At 34.5% G+C, this 22,005-nt stretch overlaps 1 protein-coding gene across 1 annotated transcript in view; it reads left to right on the forward strand.

The window, feature by feature from the left end:
• LOC137398935 (uncharacterized) overlaps window positions 1-22,005 on the forward strand; it is an 81,599-nt gene that overhangs the window by 16,220 nt on the left and 43,374 nt on the right. The window contains exons 4-8 of the mRNA XM_068085097.1: window positions 6,753-6,893; window positions 7,591-7,646; window positions 9,495-9,705; window positions 16,946-17,163; window positions 20,569-20,634. Coding sequence (XP_067941198.1) covers window positions 6,753-6,893; window positions 7,591-7,646; window positions 9,495-9,705; window positions 16,946-17,163; window positions 20,569-20,634 — 692 coding nt within the window. The remainder of the gene's footprint in view (window positions 1-6,752; window positions 6,894-7,590; window positions 7,647-9,494; window positions 9,706-16,945; window positions 17,164-20,568; window positions 20,635-22,005) is intronic.

A 22,005-nucleotide genomic window follows, 5' to 3' on the forward strand; every position in this document is an offset into this window, starting at 1 on the left:
AAACGATTCTTATATTTTTAATGATTTTTATATATAATTTATTTCATAATAGCTTTTAATATAATATATAAATATTTACCATTCTCAAGATGGTCACCATTAGTAAGGATTGACACCAAATTGTTGGTTTTCAGTTGTGTATCTTTGTAATTGTGTAATTCTCGTACAGGACTGGATGTGCTCTTATTGAATATATGAACAATTCAGTGTTCATTTTGATGAAGTTCTAATCGTAACAAAATGTTGTTGCTGTATGTTGATAAACATTAACTTGAAAAAATTAGCAGCCGGAGTATTGCATTCTGGGGAAAAACAATCAATCGAAATGCACCTCTCATGCAATTAAGTTCCGATTGAGCAAGTCTAGTGTGATCGCTCAACATACAATGTACCTTGATTAAATATAGCCTAGTGTGTTTGCGCCTGAAAATGTGTTTGTATCCATTATATGTAGGGAATTCATGATCGGGGTTGGTCCTGGACAATCGGTCTTAGACAATTGACCTTACGGTGATTGGTCGAAAGCTAATTCGTCTAACATCAACTCGTCTAATGGTACGATTGATCTAATTACTGTTAGGAATAGTTGGTGACCAAAATGAAGTCTCTTCTGGGTGAAACTTAGCCTGTCTTGACAAACTGTTGTTTTTGCAGAGTTGTCCCCGTCAAGCGGGCGAGCAACAACAGCTTGTCACAAGACGTACTGCACCTGATGCATCGGGTGCACTTAGAGAGAGTTGTTCTCTTCTGTCTATGCGGCTTAGTTGCGATGTTATGTCAGTCGCTCCATTGGTAATCATAACGCATTTTGCGCAAAAATTTATGTTAATTTTTAACTTATCTTAAAAAAATTAAGATAAGAACGTTTAACTAGCGACCCGTCTCTGCAGTAAACTTTAGTAGAATTTGAAAACTTACGCAACAACAGCAACTAAACATGTTGTTATTTGTGTGCTCAGTCAGTTTTATTTCTATTTTTGTATCAGTCAGTTTTATTTGTTCTTATTGAGTTTATTTTCAATTTATTTTATTTTTAAGTTCTACTAAAGTTTACCACAGAGACTGGTTAAATGTTGGTTGAATTTACAAAATGTTGTAATCTTATTTTTTCTACATAAACGTTTGCGTGAAATCCGTTGATTACCAATGGAGCGACCGACATAACATCGCAGCCAAGCCGCGTAGACGGAAGAGAACAACTCCCTATAAGTGCAGCTGATGCATCAGGTGCAGTACGTCTTGTGACAAGCTGTTGTTGCTCGCCCGCTCGACGGGGGACAACTTCGCAAAACCAACAGTTTGTCAAGACAGGCTAGGTGAAACTGTGCTGTATAATTTGTGTACATAATCTAAAACTTCGAACTAGCAGTATAATTATAATGGTATTCATCATGTTAAATTTTTATCTCCATTTTGTATTTTGAAAGTTTTTTGGTACCCAAAAATATATCTTTAAATTGTGTATATATATATATCTCACATATAAATGTTTATATTATATATAAATATATATATTTATATGTGTGTTCATTTATATGTTTATATATATATAGTAACATAATAATAGCTACAAGTGTGTTTAATGTGAATATATTTTTCATTCTGGAAAGGTGATAATAAACTCAATGTACTTATGGAATTCTGGAAACTTCTTGCAATAAATTTACCAAAACCCTGACATGTTCCAAACTGAAAACAAGAAATGAAATCAAATAAATTTTGATGGGCTACTTTCTGAAGTCGAAGTTGCATATGTATTTACTGTACTCATTATACATTGGTGTAATGACTAGCAACATGGAGAAGGAAAGACAAGCGAATCGGTTCATTCGCCCTGGTATCTTTTGTGTAAACCTTTGGTTATGGAAAGCAACTATATTGACTAGCGCTAAAGAGGTAATAAATGTAAATGCAAGGCTAATGAGTATAAGGGTATTTCCCTTCACAGAGAAGGTATAAGAGTAACTATTTCTGTTATTCCAATTATATATCAATGCATGAATAATTCATGTTTAATCAGCGTATGAATAGAATCAGTTTCCTATGAATCACATTTCTCCATGTAAAAATAGTTCCTCATCGATATAACTCAATAACTTCTTGACTCTCCATTCTCTATGGTTATTTGTTTAGCAGGTTACAAGAGTTTACTTCCTGCTTTGAGGAGTTGAGAATTTAGCTTTGATATAAGGAGTTTGGCTTTTGTTTCTTTTGCTGCTTGCTATTGATGGTCTGATTCTGCTGTCAGTATAATCACCAGCCAACTCTTTTGATACTGTCAGACCTTGACGTAAGAGTTGATCCGTTCTGATGTTTGCATCGTATGTCCAAATTGATGTATGTCAAACTAATATTCGTAAAAGTATATATTGTAGTTGATTTAATTTGCTCTGCAGCTCAAAAATTTATACAATGATAAATATATAAAATATTTATGTACATGTAGGCCCTATATATTCAAATATATGTTATACATTATTTGAAATGATTGCATTATTCAAAACTGTCTGGTAACTGAATATGAAGTTCCAGATAATATGTAAAAACTAATCTAATAACCTACATTGCAATTAGTAAAAAAGTTTTCTATTGGAATTGTAATGTTAGTAAGAAAGGTTTCTATTGCGGCCATATTGTTAGTAAAAAGTTTTTATCGCTACCACACTGTCGTATGTCAGAATTTACCATATTAAAACAATCATTTGCTCAGAATGTATGTCGTGTGTTGAAAGGTCCATATGTAGAGATAGTTTGAAGTCAATGTTTGACTGTACTTGGCTGGATTAAGAAAGAAAACGTCACCACCAGTTCTTATGAATACTAGTACACTGGCAGTCCCGCACTCGGTGAGATATCATCATGTGTAATCAGTATCCACAACTATTCTGATGCTAGCCAAATACTTGGCGTTGCATGGGTATTAAAACAGCTTATATACAGTGGCAGGTAATGTAGTTGCCATTGGCTAAAAGGAGTAAGCTAGTATCCGTATACTAAACTTACTAATAAAAACCATGAGAGCAAGCCTTGGTGATGTTGGCATAAAGCAGAGTTGCTATGCATATTTTAACCTAGATAATGACTCATATCACCCAATGAGTCCATTCCATCATGTGTAGCTTAATAGGTTAGTATGTTGACTTGTGAAAGAAAGGTTCCGAGATCAAGTAGTCTGCCATACATATTTTACATCGCTAGATTTTACTTGCTGGGTTTTTATAGCTGGACAGACACTAAACGACGAATGACGACAGACGACAAACTTTGAGATTTATATATTGACACAGCAAGGTATTCAGGTGGTGCAGATGGTCAGGTGCCTGGCTACTAAGCTGAATATCAGATAATGATTTCTGGGTGATGCTTTTTTTCTAACCTCTGAGTGTGCTTTGGACAGACGAATAGATGGACACTGATCTTATTATAGTAAAGATTTTAAACACCGGGTTGTTTCCTATTTCACATCGCTAGCAATGCGCCATTTTGATATGGTTTACACTGTTATGTTGCATGTTCACAAGTGTTCTGTAAACAGAGATAAGGTAAGTGATCCTACAAGTGGGTTGTCTATGTATGAAGCAAAGGCGGTAGCGCAGCTAAGGTTTACGCGGAGTAGTAACTGTACTACTAACAGCAGTAATAGCTATAGTGTGCAGGGTAGTTGCTGTAGTAGGAAGAGATGTACCTGCTGTCTATGGGCATGCGTAGCTGTTGCATTAACATCTGATCTTTCATAGATTTACTTATCAATTAGTTTAGTGCTGGTGACCCCATCTCTTTTTCAACTTACAATAGCTAAGTTTCACCCTTCGAGTGACAAAGTTGTTTTGGGAGTTATTAGCTCTTACAATTGAAATTTTTTCTCATAAAAACTAATACATTAGCCCTTTAACTGGCTAATTGTTTTAACAGTCATTGCAACTCTGTGTTGTAAAAACATGGCTATATTTTATATGCTACACCTCAGCTACCTCATCCAGGAACAATATACTGGTATAGAGTTAATACAGGTATAGAGTTGATAGCGCTCTGGGCTAGAGGATGACCAGGAAAACTACAGGAGTAGCAATTTGGCTAGCTGCCAAATCTGGAATGTTTTGCTTGGCAGTGAGTTGTTTAAACAAAGTGCCTTGTGACCGCTTTTATACCTGTGAACATGGAGTATTAGTAATTAGTTTGACAGGTGAGACAAGCCGGATATTCGGAGTACGTAATCATAGAAAGGCATTTCTGAATGCTTGTTTTTTTAACTGCGTGACTACAAGCAATATTAAGAAACAAAAACTTGTGTGTATTCGGTCAAATCAGATTGTTCAACTTTTGCCAATCTGCCTCTTCCACATGCTAACAGTATTTAGCAAATTGTGTTCAAATCACAAATCTACAAACACTTGTGGTAAATGGATCAACAAGCTTCTAGCTTATAATGATGAAATGTTTAAGAAGTAATTCGGAGAATATTTTCTATAACATTGGCTATCATAAAAACCGTGTCTGTCCATCTGTATGGAGCCACTGTTAGAGGTTTGGAAAAAAGATTGTCTCTAATAGGATTCGAACTCGCAACTGCCAGCTTGGTAGACTGACAATACAGTAGCTTGCACTAATCTTACTCCTTGCTGTTTATTGAAATAATTACATGGTTAGGTATTACACCCGAGGATTTTTAAGCTTGTGGGACTGCCAGGGTGCTATTGTTATAATAACTTTCATGGTTCCTACTGGCCATTTTTATTTTATTATCCAGTGTAGGCATATCCATAATGTATTGTTTATGATTTGTTATCCTTTAATGTTTTAATGTTTAGTGAACCCTGTATTATTACCATGCATTGTCTCTCTCTGTAACAGTAATTAGCACTGGTCACTATGTTTTTGTCTAATGGTAAAAAAAACTGCCAGTGTCCCCTTTACTGCTCTACAAGAATCAAAACCACCGACTGCAAGGCAATAAGATAAATATATATTGATCAGGAATGTATATGAACACATGTGATTCAATGTGGATGCATATGAAGAACAACATGCAAGAGACTGCCAGCGATCCAGCCTCCTTATATATCATCTTGTCTCATACAGGCTCCATCCATCGGTCTTTCAGTCTTCTGTCAGCGTCGGAAACTGTCACCCGGTCGACTGGGTTCTCATCGACCATCGTGTCTCCCATCGAGCTGGTGCCCAGTCACGTCGTCGGTCCTTGGGTTGTCTAGGCAGCCAGCTCTCTTTAACTTCACATTAAAGAGCCTATTCGGGTTTTTGACATATGAAGACAGAAAGATAAAATTTTAGGTTATAGCTTTTTATATCTTTTCATTTGGACTTTGCAATTATTACTTATAAATATTTTCACTGAGTACTTGATAAACCAGTTGGCAGCAGTTCAGTTATAATTGTCATATAACCTCATATAGCCAATGTATAAAACAATCTAGAACAATAGCACATGACTTGTATGGAACAATCTAGAACAATGACATATTTATAGAACAATCTAGAACATTGGTATACAACAGAATATGGTATATGTACAGAACAATCTAGAACAATGGTATATGTACAGAATATGGTATATGTACAGAACAATCTAGAACAATGGTATACGTACAAAATAATCTAGAACAATAGCACATGCATAGAACAATCTAGAACGATAGCATATGTACATGCGTTGCCTACTAGTTGTCCTACTACTGTCTCCAGTCTAACTAATTGTCAATATGTCACCAATAGGTGTAGCAGGATATTTTAGTACTTTGTATGCTGCAAGGTTTCCTAACAACATAGAAACATGGATTTAACCTGAAACAAAACTATGGTGCATATGTTAGTTAGAAGTAAAACGTTTATTCCAGCCATGTGCCACCGTTACCACTGTTACCACGGTTACCACTGGTGCTGTAAGCCAATGATGAATTCCTTTAGTAGTACATGTACATGTACCTTATTGTTCTTAAGGCTCAACTGTTTTTGGTTTAACACGAAGCTCTTAGCACAACCTCTTGCTAGCAGGGAGGCAAGGCTTCTCTAATTGGAGCCGTTATTCCTTTAAATATACATTACCTCTAATTGCATTTGTTATTTCTTAGAATATATCTTGAACTGGAGTTGTTATTCTTTCAAATATATCTTTTATCCTTCGTTTTTTCGTGACGTTATTCTATCGTTGTCTGCCATCTTTATGGACAACTTATCGTTAAAAACACGAAGCATACGCAATTAATTATTGCAAACAATTCTTGTTTGCCAATTTTTTATTTTAGTATCAGAACAACACCGAAAAATACTATTATTCAGGATAATGACGATCGTTTTCTACAAAGATGGAGGCTTTTTCGTAGACAAACGCATGTGCAAACAGGGTGATGACGTCAAAAAAAACGATGGATTGGAGTCGTTATTCCTTTGATTACATCACAAATTATTATAAATTTGGAAAAGATAGGCGTATAAAGAGCATTTATACCAAACTATTTCTGACGTTTTTCTTGTAAAAATGTGTGCTGTCACTGTTTTATCTATTGTTGTCTCATTAAAAATAAGCTACTTATAACAAACTTATGCTAGACCCTCCATATGAGACCATTTTATTACCTTTAACACTGTTGACTATCATTTCATAGTTTTCAGTGGATACGAAATAAGTTGCAGAGAGAATGATTGAGTACAAGCTTAAAACAGTTTTATAAATTCTCTCAAGGTCGTTTTGTGTCCTTTCATCGTCTGGTACACTCATCAGTCTGCCTCCTTTGCAGATGAATGCTCTGGTCAAAGTAATATTAGAATAGAAAGGAGTGTATTCTCTAAAGTCGTCAATCACACTGGCCTTGTGTTCAAGAGCCCTGGTAATGACTTCCACAGCATGACAATTTCATGGAACGCTCTATCCCCTAAAGGTAGGCTTCAAGGTGCCTGGGTAGCCTTTTCAGGCAAATAGTCTGGCTGAAGGAGTTTACTATTGGTGGATTTATGCCATGAATCACGACTCAGTGGTCTAGCATGCCTGAACTGCAAACAACAGGTTGGGGTTTCAATATCCATAAAAGGCCCTTGGTGGTGACAGAGATGGCGTCCCACCTTATAAGACATGCACAGCTGGGTCTGTCTTTCGTGGAAAAATCTTTTTTTCCGATAATTTTTGTGACAAAATTTTATCGATTTTACAGTAATATTGAAACAATGATGAGAGAAAAATATGTATACTTTCTAACAAAATAATGTAAAATTTGACAAGAGTTTTAATTATTTGAATCTTCCAATAAAGTAAAATATCATAAATTTTAATTTTTTGTGAGATGACTTGATCCTTCCTATGATTGAATCTAAAACACTGACAGAGAGCGATATTCAACAATTACTGACCTTTGAGAACAGTTATTTCATGTGATACCCATTTCATATTAGTATTGTGTAGAAGGTCATAGGGTCGTGTCAGTAACGTGTAAAAGGTCATAAGGTCATATCTGATGATAGTATTATGTGGACGGCCAGAAGAGTATATCGCAATTGTCTCAACAGCTAACATTATAAGGTAGGGTCTCACCCTGCATTATTATTAATTTTTTTAGTATAGCTGTATTTATACTTTTTCAGACTTGTATGATGCAGAAGGATATATGTTGAAAGTCTATCGTCACTTGGATAGCAGGGTAAGTACAGGTGTCAATATCAGTAAATTTATCTCTCATTGATTGTAAATAGAGGCTTGTTTGTAATTTGCTATTGGTCACTTGAAATTGGTTCCTCTGTAAATTGCTCACCTTAAATTGGTTCTTCTGCCAATTGGTCACCTTAAATTGGTTCTTCAGTTAATTGGTCACCTTAAATTGGTTCCTCTGTCAATTGGTCACCTTAAATTGGTTCTTCTGCCAATTGGTCACCTCAAATTGGTTCTTCAGTCAATCGGTCACCTTAAATTGGTTCTTCAGTCAATTGGTCACCTTAAATTGGTTCTTCAGTCAATTGGTCACGTTAAATTGGTTCCTCTGTCGATTGGTCACTTTAAATTGGTTCCTCTGTCAATTGGTCACCTTAAATTGGTTCCTCAGTCAATTGATCACCTTAAATTGGTTCCTCTGCCAATTTTTAAGTATGCTGTTGGTTTCCATCTGGAGATATTAGCCTGTGCAGGCATTTATAAATCGCTCAGATCATGCCATGCAATACCACCTTTATTTTGTTCATTCAGCCATTAGAGTTGACACTATACTAAATAAAGTTAATTTTGACTAGCTAGGTCTCCATTTTGTAATAATTTTTACTGTAGTCAAATATAACACAGCATACTGTTGACTAATAAAGTGCACTGCCATTTTCGTACGACGATAACAGCTAGCCTATTTACATATGGATGAAAATATTCTCACTTTTAGCTCTTACGAAGGTCACTAGTATAAATTACAATATTTTTGTTGATACCAGTGACTGGTGCTCTGTTAATATCTGGAGTTGCTGACTTTGTCCATTTTTAGCTCTGCTACTCATTTCACGATTGTTTTGCCCTAGGAAGTTTAAGTTCTGGTATGTCTGGTGTTTCTGGTGTTTCTGATATGGTTAATGTTTCTGGTATTGCTGGTTTTTTTTAATATGGTTGGTGTTTCTGGTGTGATTAAGGTTTCTAGTGTGATTGGTGTTTCTGGTATGATCTCTGTTATTAGTACGGTCTGTGCTTTTGCTATGGTTGGGGATGTCTTGGCTCCAGTGCCATAAAAGTGCCCAATTCATTTTCTAATTTGGTTGAAGTTTTGATACATTGTTGTCAAAAGTCAAGCTCTCACTGTAGATTATGCAGTAATAAACATTATGGAAGCGGCTATTGAATCTACTTTACTACAATGGACCCCTGGGTTACAGCGTACCTGTCTTACGGTTTTTTCGCTTTGCGATATGGAACACATAAGGCCCTGAAAATGCCGTAGCAAGGGGTATAATGTCGTAAAAGTGACTATTACGGCATTAAACCCCTCGTTACGGCATTTTCCTCGCCATGCAACATAACTAAATGTCTCACAATGCGCTGCGTACGTTGGAGTCGCGAAGATGCCGCTATGCTAGTCGCTGTAATCCTTCCCACAACACCTGAAAGAGATGCTATGCTCTCTCTTTCTCATTTCAGTATTATTTGTGTTTCGTAAAGGCTTGATTGTGCGTGATTCAAATGATATCGAATTTATTGTACATTATCGTGTTTAATATAATATTTACTACAGACTTTAAGTTACCAAGGTTAATATACTATTTTGTTGCTAATTTTTAATATGTACATTTTATATACAATAAATGTATATAAAATTTTGATGCTTTTTTACCGGAGGGGTGTTCGCATAAGATTATTACTATGGGTGTCTCGACTACCTTTTTTATAGGACATTTTTGCCTTATGATCCCAACACCAGAACGAATTAATATCTTATGGCGAGGCCCTCTGTACTTTGGTTTGGATCAAAATTACTGTCACACAACGGGCTGCATCGTCAACCATTTTACTTATTTTACAGAGCCTTGAGTTATGTCGGGTGCTCAATGTGACCAGTGATGGACGCAACATCAATGTCTCGGATGCTGCTGTTACTTTCAACTATACTATCCAAGAAATCGCATCTGGTGATAATGTTCTCTATAGCTACGAGATCTACACACTTCCCTCGATGTCTCCGGAACTTTCTAATTTTTCTAGTCGCTACATTCGGTCATTGTCAACCGTAACAGGTAAATATAGCTCAGTGTCTGCAGATGATTTGCAGGTCTGGTGTGTGAAAGCTGAATTTTATTTGGTTTAACTGCTGCTGAATGCATATTGAGAAGAGGTTTTATGCTGAGTTCCATGCTTGCATACTCCAAATCAATTTGACCTACACCCTATTCACCTATTCCCCTTTGAAAGAGGGATATCTTAGCCTCTCACTTTACCTGCCTAAATTGTATAAAAACAACCTTTGACTACTGCTCTGACCTACAGCTGACTTTCATGAACTGCATTTCCGTGGATTTCATTTTAAAGTCATAAACTTGCTGTATTATCCTCAGCGGAGTAGATTCACTGTGTCCAGACATTTGATGCCCAGCATATGATAGACTCTACCTTTGCTATTGCTTATCTATGTCATACTTAATAACAGCTTAGACGCTCCTATGTGTATTTTTAAAGCAGTCATGTAATATAGCTACATTCAGGATGTGTCCAATGTGTGGTATATGTAGATTTAGAGTTGTGCGCTCATTGAGTTACTGTGCCATGAGTGTTTCAATGGACATTCACATGTCACGGATTAACCAAGACGCTTTATTAAAAAGGAAAAGGAATTCAACGCCGGAGGTCATAGAGGTCACACTCCTGTCTTATTTAGCAGCTGCTGAATGACTGAAGTGTGGAAAATGCTTCAAATGGAATCGCTTGCATGATATTTTCTTGCGCGTCCCAAGCATGTGCCGTTTCCCTCTTCGCGAGAATGAAGAATTCTTTCCAATTTTGGGAGTAACAAAACTCGCCTGACTTTTGCTGTTTTCATCTTGTGGATGACGTCAACTTGCGGATTAGACGCTTCATGGAAACAGGGACATGTTGACCTACAAATCTATAGATACTGTCGGAGATCAATCAAATGTATATACGTATATATGTATGTGACAACAGGTTTGTGGAGTTGTTCTACCATAAATATGCAACAGGTTTGTGGAGTTGTCCTACCATATTATGCATGAGTGGAAAAGCGTTTCGTAGGCCAGTAAGAGTACTATTTTAGCTACACAATTAAACCAAATTTGATTGGTTCACAATAAGTCATATAACCGGAGGCTATTTCTTTTAGTTTCCTCTAAATTAAAAGTAACTCTATTGTTAAATATAAGTGCAAATTGATGTAAATTCAAATGAGACGTTGAATATATTTTTTAATTTTCAGTCTGAGTACTGCAGGGTTTAAAGACTACTGCCTCATGTCATAAAAGCTACTACTTGATCAGGATTTGCCAAGGGAAAAAATTATATACCAATAATACATCTAATTCCAACTGATTGTCCCTTTAGTTTCAAAAGGTTCAGTTTTCCATCAGACTCAGCTATACAATGTAGAACAATAAATCTCAAGGGTAAACTTTATCAACAACAGGACTGCACTTAGACTGTTTCACATACATGTACATGTATGTCAAATATGTAAATGTAGTACATACAGTTATGTGTGTGCGTGCGTGCGTGCGTGTGTACTATATATACACCTGTATGTATATAAACATATATAATGTGTATATATGTTTATACATAAACATATATACACCTGCACAATATATATGACTTGCACAAAAATATTTACCTCATGATATGAAGTTTGAAAGTTACAGTTGTTTGACAAAGTTTGAAAACCTTTACAGTTGCTTTTATTTTCTCTGTTACTTTTTTTCAATTACACAAAACTCTTCTCCCTATAAGATATTTTATTAGTTACTAGCTGCATTACCCACGTTCGGGAACAGATTTACGTAAAGCAATAGTTTTATTGAGAGTTGTCTTTCATACTGTAAAACAACTTCAAATATGCAATTACTGACATTTTTTTGCTGATCAGACTGCATACACATATATATGCAGTTGTACATGTCAATAATGTTGAAGAGACCAATGGAAATATGCAATGTGTTTTACAGTTAGTCTACAATGCATCAGTCTCAAACCACTCAAATCGGAGTTGTCCTAATTTTGTACACAACTGATAATGAAATTGACATTGCTAGGCAAACTGAAGTTCTTCAAACTGGCAGTATTGAAAAGATTCACATATTTTAAGAAATTATACAAAATATTTTGCTATTGCACTGCTAAGCTATCGCCAGCATTTATTGAATTGAGACTTCTACATGCTTAAAACACTAAACATGACTCACCAGTTCTTCATCTATAGCCTAAAATAGCAATAGCACCACTGACTCTGATGGTGGTGAAAGTAATGGTTTTGTAAGAATAAGGAACATTGTAGAGAATTGTTTTAGCTTTGTAGCTTCACATCGCTTTATCAATGCACTAAATATAGATACAATGAATTTTTTGCATAGCAGTGCTTGTTAATATGTTGGCAAAATGAAATATATAACCAAAACAAACGTTCTAGATGAAGTTTGAAATTGAAAAAATATTGTATACATATGAAGCAATATCGGCAAAATGGCTGGCAGTAGGCCGATAGCTAAATTTGTAAATGAACGCAAGTGAAAGGGTTATGTCTTGGAAGTGTGGCAATTCATAGACAATACAACATTGAATAAGAAACACTTACCTTTTTGATGTGGAAATTTAGTTGGTGAGAACTGCGTTTTTTCCAGTGATCGCAAGAAACAAACGTTTACGTGACCTTCTCGGTACACGTTGGCAGTAAATATTAATTGCATGTAAATTACTACGCGCTAACCAGAGATCACGTGATTTTTGTGTAACAACGATGAATAGGTTATGTAGAGGCGCACTAACCGGAGATTCCCGTTAATGCGCCCTAGATACCTAGTAGCGGCTAATAGTCCGAAAAGTACGGCACTCTATAAGGCGGACACACACATACATACACAGACAACGATTCCCGTTTATATATAGTAGATAAAATATGCTTTGTTTTTAGGCAAATGCACGGTTATCGTAGCCTCAGAACATTAAACTGTTAAAACGATCTCGGGGCCATGACTTGTGCTGATGCATTGAATGAATTTATCCTCTGTCACTGGGTTCACCTGACTCCGGTACCATAGTGTAGTCTAATCAAGGTAAAATGTACCCTAAACCTCCTCAGATTTTGAGGGGGGACTCAAATTGAGCCTGAAGGTTTCATGTGTGCCAAATTCTGCATCTCCTATGAGTAGAGAAACCAAAAGCGCCTAAGTTGTAAGACCATCCTATTTATGTATCTCCTATGAGTAGAGAATCCAGGGTTGGCAAAAATATTGATATTTTAAAAAATATCATATCACTGATATATATCATATTTATTGATATTTTTGATATGATATTTATGATATTTTTGAAACAAATGACATCTTTGAAAAAGTTTTGAAGCTAGGTTGAACTTGTACAGTGTTTACTTTGTGATTGATGTATTTTATAGGTTGTATGGGATCAGTCAGCAATGTTTAATACCAAACACTTGATTTATTGTAGGCCTAGTATAATAATAATATTTATAAATATGAAAATGTTCGTCAAATATTGGATTGGAAATCATGGCATGAATGCAAAGTGCACACAAAATAGTGCCAAATAGTAAATACACACTAAGATAGTCCAAGCATGTTCTAATGTCCTACTCTTGTCTAGTTTAGGTATTTGTAAACAAACACCAGCTTCCCAGCCTTCACCACACTGAGACAATTTCTAAACTTGCTGTGAACCAGTCCACATAATGAAAACACACACTCAACACTAGCAGTCAGAGTTATATCATCATATCTATAGATTTTATACTGAGCCAAAATCCTTTGAAGCTATTCATTGAAAGATTTTTACAGAAAATGATGAGATGAGTTACTGTGTCATCTCAGTGAGTCAGTGTAATGCGCTTACAATTTTGTTTCTGGGTGTCAGATTGTTCAATTCAAAATCATGGATTATGAAGTTCAAAGGGTTTTCAGCAGGCTGGGTCTTCCAATAAGGCAATAAAATATAACAGTTTCACATGAGATGAGATAATCAGGTTAGGGAGATAGTACTGGGATGAAGGAATACATTTTAGATCTGAAAAACTCTTAGCTCAAACACTAATTTATTGGTCTAGCCAATGTCATCACCTTAGTCTGGCTGTCTTTGTTGGTCTGTGTTGGGTAAGCCTAATAGGCCCCTATGCAAGTATTTGATGATTTTAGGTGGTTTTTAGCATTTTAGACTGTTATCAATAGTTGTAAGATGAAAACGGAATGATAAAATGGATATTTTGCAATAATATCGATTTTTTTGACCCAAAAATATCATATCTATCGATGATATATCAATGATATATATCAAGTGATATATATCAAACCAACCCTGAGAGAATCTAAAGGCACCTTAAGTTATCTGAAGTTGTAAGACTATCATGTACCATGTTATTTATGCATATTTCAAGTCATATATATGTGTACGACTTGAAACAAGTGAATGAAAATGTATGTGGTGAAATATGAAAATTATGTGCATATGAAATTATATGTTCGGAGTTTAGCCCACATAGCAATTAAAAACATATTTTTACAGCTGTTTAGTTTAGATATTTGAAATGAGGACAAAATGAGGATTAATTTAATTTATAATTTATGGTTGTTGAGTAAATTCACCACAGGTGTCCTGTAGCGGGATATTGCCGAAGATGAGGACGGGCCGCAGTCTACACACACAAAAAAACAACAAAGGTCCACGTAGCTATGAGAAAAAACAAAAGTATCCACAAAGTAAATTTATGGTTGTTGACTAAATTCACAATGAGTAACAATTTTGTAAATGAGAATTTTAGATTTTCAACAAAGTGACCAGGTCATTTCACACACCACTGTAACTTACTAAAGTAAGGTTAGCTGCTTCAATATTTGACTTTTTTGAATCAGAATCTGAGAACACTCATTTTTTGCCTTCCTTTAACATCGACCATGTATTCAGTTACTATTGACTGAGCGATCTTTATCAGAAACTATAAAAGTGAGTGTTATAGCAATTCAAACCTAGCTATAAAAAAATCCGTTTCGCAGAGGATTTGATCTTGAAACCTCCAGGTCTGAAGTCCAGCAACCAGAACTGTTTCATGATGATCGTTTAACTGACTAGTGTGATGATTGATCGTGATGACATTCATTACATCGGTTAAAATACTCAAAGCGCTTGGGGTCATTAACTAGCGCAGTTGATGTAAACTAACTATTATTAAGCTGGTTTCAAATGCACAATTGTTTTAGTAAAGATTTAGATTACTAGCTTGCTAGGTAAGTTTCTCATGTTCATTGGGTGATTATTTTATTACCTGTTCAATGGCTGCCATTCAGCTAGTATAAGTATATTTCATGTATAGACATTTTAGTAAACATAGTAGCTGTAGCCCTTGTTGCGCTCATGCCGCTTGTTTCCATGCATGTTCATCTCGTATCATAACTAGAGATGCCCCGATTCTAATTTCACCAGTTGATTCAGATACCGATTCGATATACCGATTCTTAATGAAAAATAATCCGATTCAGATACCGATTCAGATTCTTTTGTGTTGCATAGATAGTTGTTCATTTGTTATGCAAGTATAAATATAATGCAAAGAAAATATAAATATTAATGTATTTATTTGTTTGTATTTATGAAAAAAGATATACATGTATATATATTCACATACTGACATACCGTGCATCTAATAACAAAACAGTCCATGTTTCTTGAAATATGTTATTATTAATGGTAATTACAGTTAGTGGTACAGTTTTCTCTGTGATAATGAAGACTCTTTTCTACTGCTGAACGAATGGCTGCGCCTGTACAAGTCTAAAGCAAATAAATGCGTCTTTTAATTACCGTAAAGGTGTAAACACATTAGGCGATTTTATCGCGAGCGTCATGAGGAGGGCGGAGATATCGCTAGCGTGTGCATAAACACACTTGAGTGATTCACTAGCAAGCGATATAATGGGCACGCCCACAAACTGCCAATAAAATTCCGTATCATTAGTTTCTTCGGAGTTGTTAATAAATTTAGGTCAGACAATATGGCCCCGTCTAGGCGACAACGTAAACAACTTACGCATTTGTTATTAAACCTATCTCACTTTCACGGACTGTACACTGCCTACACTACAAGGAGACATAAGAAAAACGATTATTGCATTTTTAACTGTAATATTTTTCACAATTTTATACATATTTTATTTTGTAGTGGTTTTTTATATTTAGGCCTAATGTATTAAATATTTACCGTTCTCAAGATGGTCAACCTGTGCAACGATTGACTCCAAATGTTGGTTTTCAACTCTGATTTTTTGTAATTTTTGTTTGTTATGGTGCAAAGGACTGGGAGTGCTATTATTAAATTTATGAACAATTCAGTGCTCGTTCTGAAGATGTTTCAATATTAACAAAATAGCAAATTGTCGCTGCTGTACGTTGGTGAACATCGATAAGAAATAAATTACCCGCCATAAAATTGCATTCTGGTAAAATCCAACCAATCGAAATGCATCTCGCTAGCGATAAAGTTGTGCAGAGAAAGTCTAGCGTTATCGCTCTGGATGAGCACGCTGGGTGAATTCTAGCGCAGATTAGCGCCACGCAGCGCGATATCGCTCTAAATATCGCCTAGTGTGTTTATACCTTTAGTGATTCAATTATCTCAGTGAGACGTCTTTATCTTCTATCACTATCGATGTAGCCAGTCGTACTGAAGGACTCACACGCTACAGATGATGGAGGGCAGACTAAACACCGATAAGCCACTGAGGTTATTTTATGCAATACAAACGATACATCATATCGTCAGGATCAAGAGAGAGATAGATAACTTTATGCATCAACTGTTCAAATTACTTTCGCAATGCTAGTAAATAGAAACATTTCACCGCATTCTTGTTGCTCGTTGTGGTTCTCTTGTTTGTGATTGGCTGCAACAAATCATATCGCTATAATTGGGAAATACCGCACTTGGTGATTACGTCCTGACTAAAGCCGTATAATATTACGCAGCTGTGTGGATGTTTATTAGGCTATAGACATGAAATATATTGTTAGAAAGGCTCGGAAATCATTAGATAGAAGCAAGGAACTTGCAGCTGATGATTTGTTATTAAAGTCGCAGGCTAAAATACAGGTTTCTGCTAAATAGTTGATATGTAAAAAGTATCTGAAGTGTCCGATTTTTTAAGAAAAGATCGGCCGATACCGATTCAGATACTTAATACCCATATCGGCACCGATACCGATTCCGATATTGAAATCGGGGCAACTCTAATCATAACCATTCTCGTGTTTCAGCTTCTCCACAGGTTTATGATGAGGAGGCAATGAACTTAACAGCATCAAATCCATTACCTTATCGTATTATTGGACGCTTCAAAAGGGCCAGTCACTATCCCACCCTCAGGGAGAATAATAAATTCAGCCACTACAGGGTGCTACTATTGAACCGTGAGGCTAAGGCAATTATTAAAGACTTTATGAATGAATCATGGATAACAGCTGAGAACATTCAAGTAAGTGATTAGAACAGATCTCTTTATATCACCATTCCGTGGTTAATTTGCAAGTTTGCGTCATTTGTGAGATGAAAATGACGAAAACCTGCAAGTCAAAAGGAGTTTTGTGACTCAACAATTTTTGTTGGATGTCTCATGCTTAGAAAGTTAGAAAGGCATTTGTTTGTAAGATACTCAAGAAAACGTTGTACAAGCTATTCCATTTTAAACATTTTCTACAATCTACAACATGAGAATGTCTATTGAAACACTTATCTCACGGTAACTCAATGTGCACACAACTCCAAGTCCACATCACCCGTACAATGGAAGCATATGTATGTGTAGAAACCAGACATCATACAGACTCTGCAGTTGTAACCATATCAAGATGGTCAGAGTAGACATATGGGGTTATCTAGGTGGCAAATTGTTGATAAGCCCATTCATTGTTCATGACCAATGTTCGAATTTGTAAGAGATAAATCTTGGCTACTTTTTACTATGGTGTACTTCAAAGGACTAACTGTAGCAGCCATAAAAACAGTGTGTCAAGGTCAGGTGCAGGAATTGTGTCAAGGTCGGGAGCAAGATAGGCTATTCAGTCTCGTTTGTCTGCAAAACTGTCAGCCATATTTATTGGTCCGCCATTTCTATTGATCTAATTGCGTCGACTTTAACTTGTTCATTTTTGCTAACGCGATGTCAGTCTGTGATAAGATTTTTATTGATCTTCTAGTTTATCGACTTATAATTTAAATTATTAAGTGTACTTGTGACATAGCTAGTAACTTATTAACACGCACAAGCTGTTAGAGGGTAGGCTAGACCTGAGGCTATGCTGCTGCCAGGAGTTCGCATGTCGATATCAAGTTAACCTTTTTATTTATTGTGAAAGGTGTAAAAGATGCCCCCCCCCGCAGCTACCACTGCGTCTAGTATTTTAACTGATATATGGCTCATTATTGCATGTATACTTCTGTATGTTGGCTTTGTTTGTCAGCTCTAACCAAATGACTGAGTTGTGGGTTCTAAACAGGCTACAGGTAGCATGTAAACATAACGTAGTATGAAATCATCCACTATGACTGAAACATAAAAAAAATACATTTGCCAGATGTAACATACAATTATGTCTATTGGACGTTGTGTAACCTTTGTTTTGCCACATACATGTATACGTCTGGTGGAGGTCGCCAACCTCAGGTACTTGTTGGCCGTAGGCACTATGGAAAGGTTTGGTGTACCAGTCAGGTTCCTTATTATCATTCTGTGGTTCCATTGTCACAGCAATCGAGTGAAACCCAGCTAGTTACTTATCTATGGTGGTCATGGTTTTACCCTGTTCTTCCTTCTCTGACTGCTGTACACTATGAGCTCCCCCTGCCACCATCCTTCCCACTTTTAACCTAGCAGTATTGGACTTAAAATGGAGTGCTTTATGCATGTTCAGCAGCTTGCACCCTGGTATGTCTGTTACCTTTATGACTTTCCTGGTCCACCTTATTATAACTGTCGGGCACCTTATTACTGGCAATGCATAGGTATTTATTGCATAGGTATCTTGGTTCCTGGCATTAAGCTGGCTTCGAAGAACTTGCCGAACCCGTTACTTAGATTTGGTAATGGCATTGTTGTGCACTTCGGTTTCATGGTTGATGTTGCTTTGCATAGTTCACAAGTACTTGCATCCTTCTATATCCTTGATAGTAACTATTGGCATTGCCAGGCCATCTGTGTGCAATGCATGACCTTTCTTAAAGTTTAGCCTTCCAGATTTTTCAATACCAAAGGCTACTCAAATGTCCTCGCTGTGTAAAAAGGTTTTTCTTATCCGTGCAAAGCCGGATAATCACCTAGTATATGTATGTACAAGTATAGAAATTGATATGTATATATATTATATATATATTTTTCAAAGTATGTCGTATGTCTGCATTTCGACTATAGCTATTAAAATCTTGATATTAAAATTCCACGTGCTGAAGGATTTGAACTCACAACAAATTGACAAGTTTCTTATCCGCACACTCTACCACTGAGCTAGAACGGCATTTTGACCAGAGACATTTTCATATACGACATAAACTATGCGCATGTTAACTATTTCAGCAGCCCGTCCACGCGTTATGATCATGTTCAGAAATATTTTGAGACTCAAGTTTATGCAACGCGATGCTTCTTCGTCTTTTTTCGTTAAAGCTGACAATTTATCTTGAACTTGAAATTTAGCGATTTTTGTACTGATTATATACGTTACTAACATATATACGTTGCATCGACAGTTCTTCGTTTACATACTTGCTATTTATTTTCAATTTGCTATTTAACGTTTATTTTAATAGCAATATAGTATATTAGCAAGCGCAGATTCCTTTTCTCAACAGACAAATGTTGCGTTCGTTACACACGCATTTCACAAAAGTTCCTATCAGTGCTCGCTTTGTGTATTAGCTTACACATCTTTCTTTCTAAACCTAACCTTTTAGTAATTCGTAATTAATTTCACATTTTACAACAAACATTTGTAAGATTACTGTAAGACTATCTGTTGAATTATCTGTAAGATCTACTGTAAGATTTAATGTGTAAAATTGAAAGTATCAGGTATTACTCACTCTCTTATATTTACATACATTTACATACTTTGAAGAATATATACATGTATAGAGATATATTTACATTCTCTTATTACATTTATAAACTTCTTATAACTTTTGAAGTTTATAATATAAGTTTTTAAAGTTTGTTGCATTATCGTTTTTATTTCAACTTGCATTTTTTAAACATAATTTGAGTATCGTGTTTGAAGTTTAAACATTATTCATTTTCCTATCACTGTTTTTATTACTTAGTTAGTTTCCAATCTTTATTATTAATATTAATTTTTCATTCAACCATTTTTGGCAGACATCGTTTTAATACAATCTCAACTACAAAATACTACCATATTCTGTCATATCTATTTTTATTAATCTGTTAAATACATGTATTCTCAGAAGTTACACATTGTCTAATGCCTCCAAAGAAAATAACCTGTCTTGCGCAAAATCATTTCCTCATGATATGAAGTTTGAAAGTTACGTTTGTTTGATAGTTTGAAAACCTTTAGGGTTGATTTTATTTTCTCTCTTTATTTATTTCAATGACACAAAACACTTTTCTCATGATATGTAGTTTGAAAGTTATAATGGCAAATGTTGTTATATATGTTAAATACAAATCAATTTTCTGTGCGAAGACTTTTTTATTACCCCGGCAACGCCGGGTCGCACAGCTAGTATATATACATACAATGTATATATATATATATAGCTTTAAGACTAGTTCAAGCTTTTTGTATAGGCGTGTGGAATGTGGCATGCATGCGCGTCTGGACTATATATAATATGTAGGCTATATATTGACATTTAATATTTGCAGCCTGATGGAGATGAATACGCTTCATTTACCTTTGATGCTGTACCACCTGGAACATACCTTATACAAGTAGGTTAGATAATGATATTTCTTCTGTTCAAACTGTTGAAAACATATGCTTACAAAATGAACATTTTTATAGTTTTGACTTATTTTTTGTTTCTTGTCATTATATGTTAGAATTATTATATAAGTTATACCATTTATATACATTATAAGTGTAAACACGCCTGTAAATAGGCTAGTGAGTATAGTAATTTAAGAATAAACAATAATAATAAACAATAATAATAAACAATAGTAATAAACAATAATAATGAACAATAACAATGAACAATAATAATAAACAATAATAATGAGCAATAATAATGAGCAATAATAATAAACAATAATAATAAACAATAATAATGAGCAATAATAATGAGCAATAATAATAAACAATAATAATGAGCAATAATAATGAACAATAATAATGAACAATAATAATGAGCAATAATAATGAGCAATAATAATGAGCAATAATAATAAACAATAATAATAAACAATAATAATGAGCAATAATAATGAACAATAATAATAAACAATAATAATGAGCAATAATAATAAACAATAATAATGAGCAATAATAATAAACAATAATAATAAACAATAATAAGAACAATAATAATGAACAATAATAATAAACAATAATAATGAACAATAATAATAAACAATAATAATAAACAATAATAATAAACAATAATAATGAGCAATAATGATAAACAATAATAATGAGCAATAATAATAAACAATAATAACAAACAATAATAATAAACAATAATAATGAACAATAATAATGAACAATAATAATGAGCAATAATAATGAGCAATAATAATGAACAATAATAATAAACAATAATAATGAGCAATAATAATAAACAATAGTAATAAAAAATAATAAGAAACAATAATAATGAACAATAATAATAAACAATAACAATGAACAATAATAATAAACAATAATAATAAACAATAATAATGAGCAATAATAATAAACAATAACAATGAACAATAATAATAAACAATAATAATAAACAATAATAATGAGCAATAATAATAAACAATAATAACAAACAATAATAATAAACAATGATAATGAACAATAATAATGAACAATAATAATGAGCAATAATAATGAGCAATAATAATGAGCAATAATAATGAGCAATAATAATGAGCAATAATAATGAACAATAATAATAAGCAATAATAATGAGCAATAATAATAAACAATAATAATGAGCAATAATAATAAACAATAGTAATAAACAATAATAAGAAACAATAATAATGAGCAATAATAATAAACAATAACAATGAACAATAATAATAAACAATAATAATGAACAATAATAATAAACAATAATAATAAACAATAATAATGAGCAATAATCATAAACA

Source organism: Watersipora subatra, chromosome 6 (assembly GCF_963576615.1).
Source record: "Watersipora subatra chromosome 6, tzWatSuba1.1, whole genome shotgun sequence".
In the NCBI taxonomy this organism is placed as follows: Eukaryota; Metazoa; Bryozoa; class Gymnolaemata; order Cheilostomatida; family Watersiporidae; genus Watersipora; species Watersipora subatra.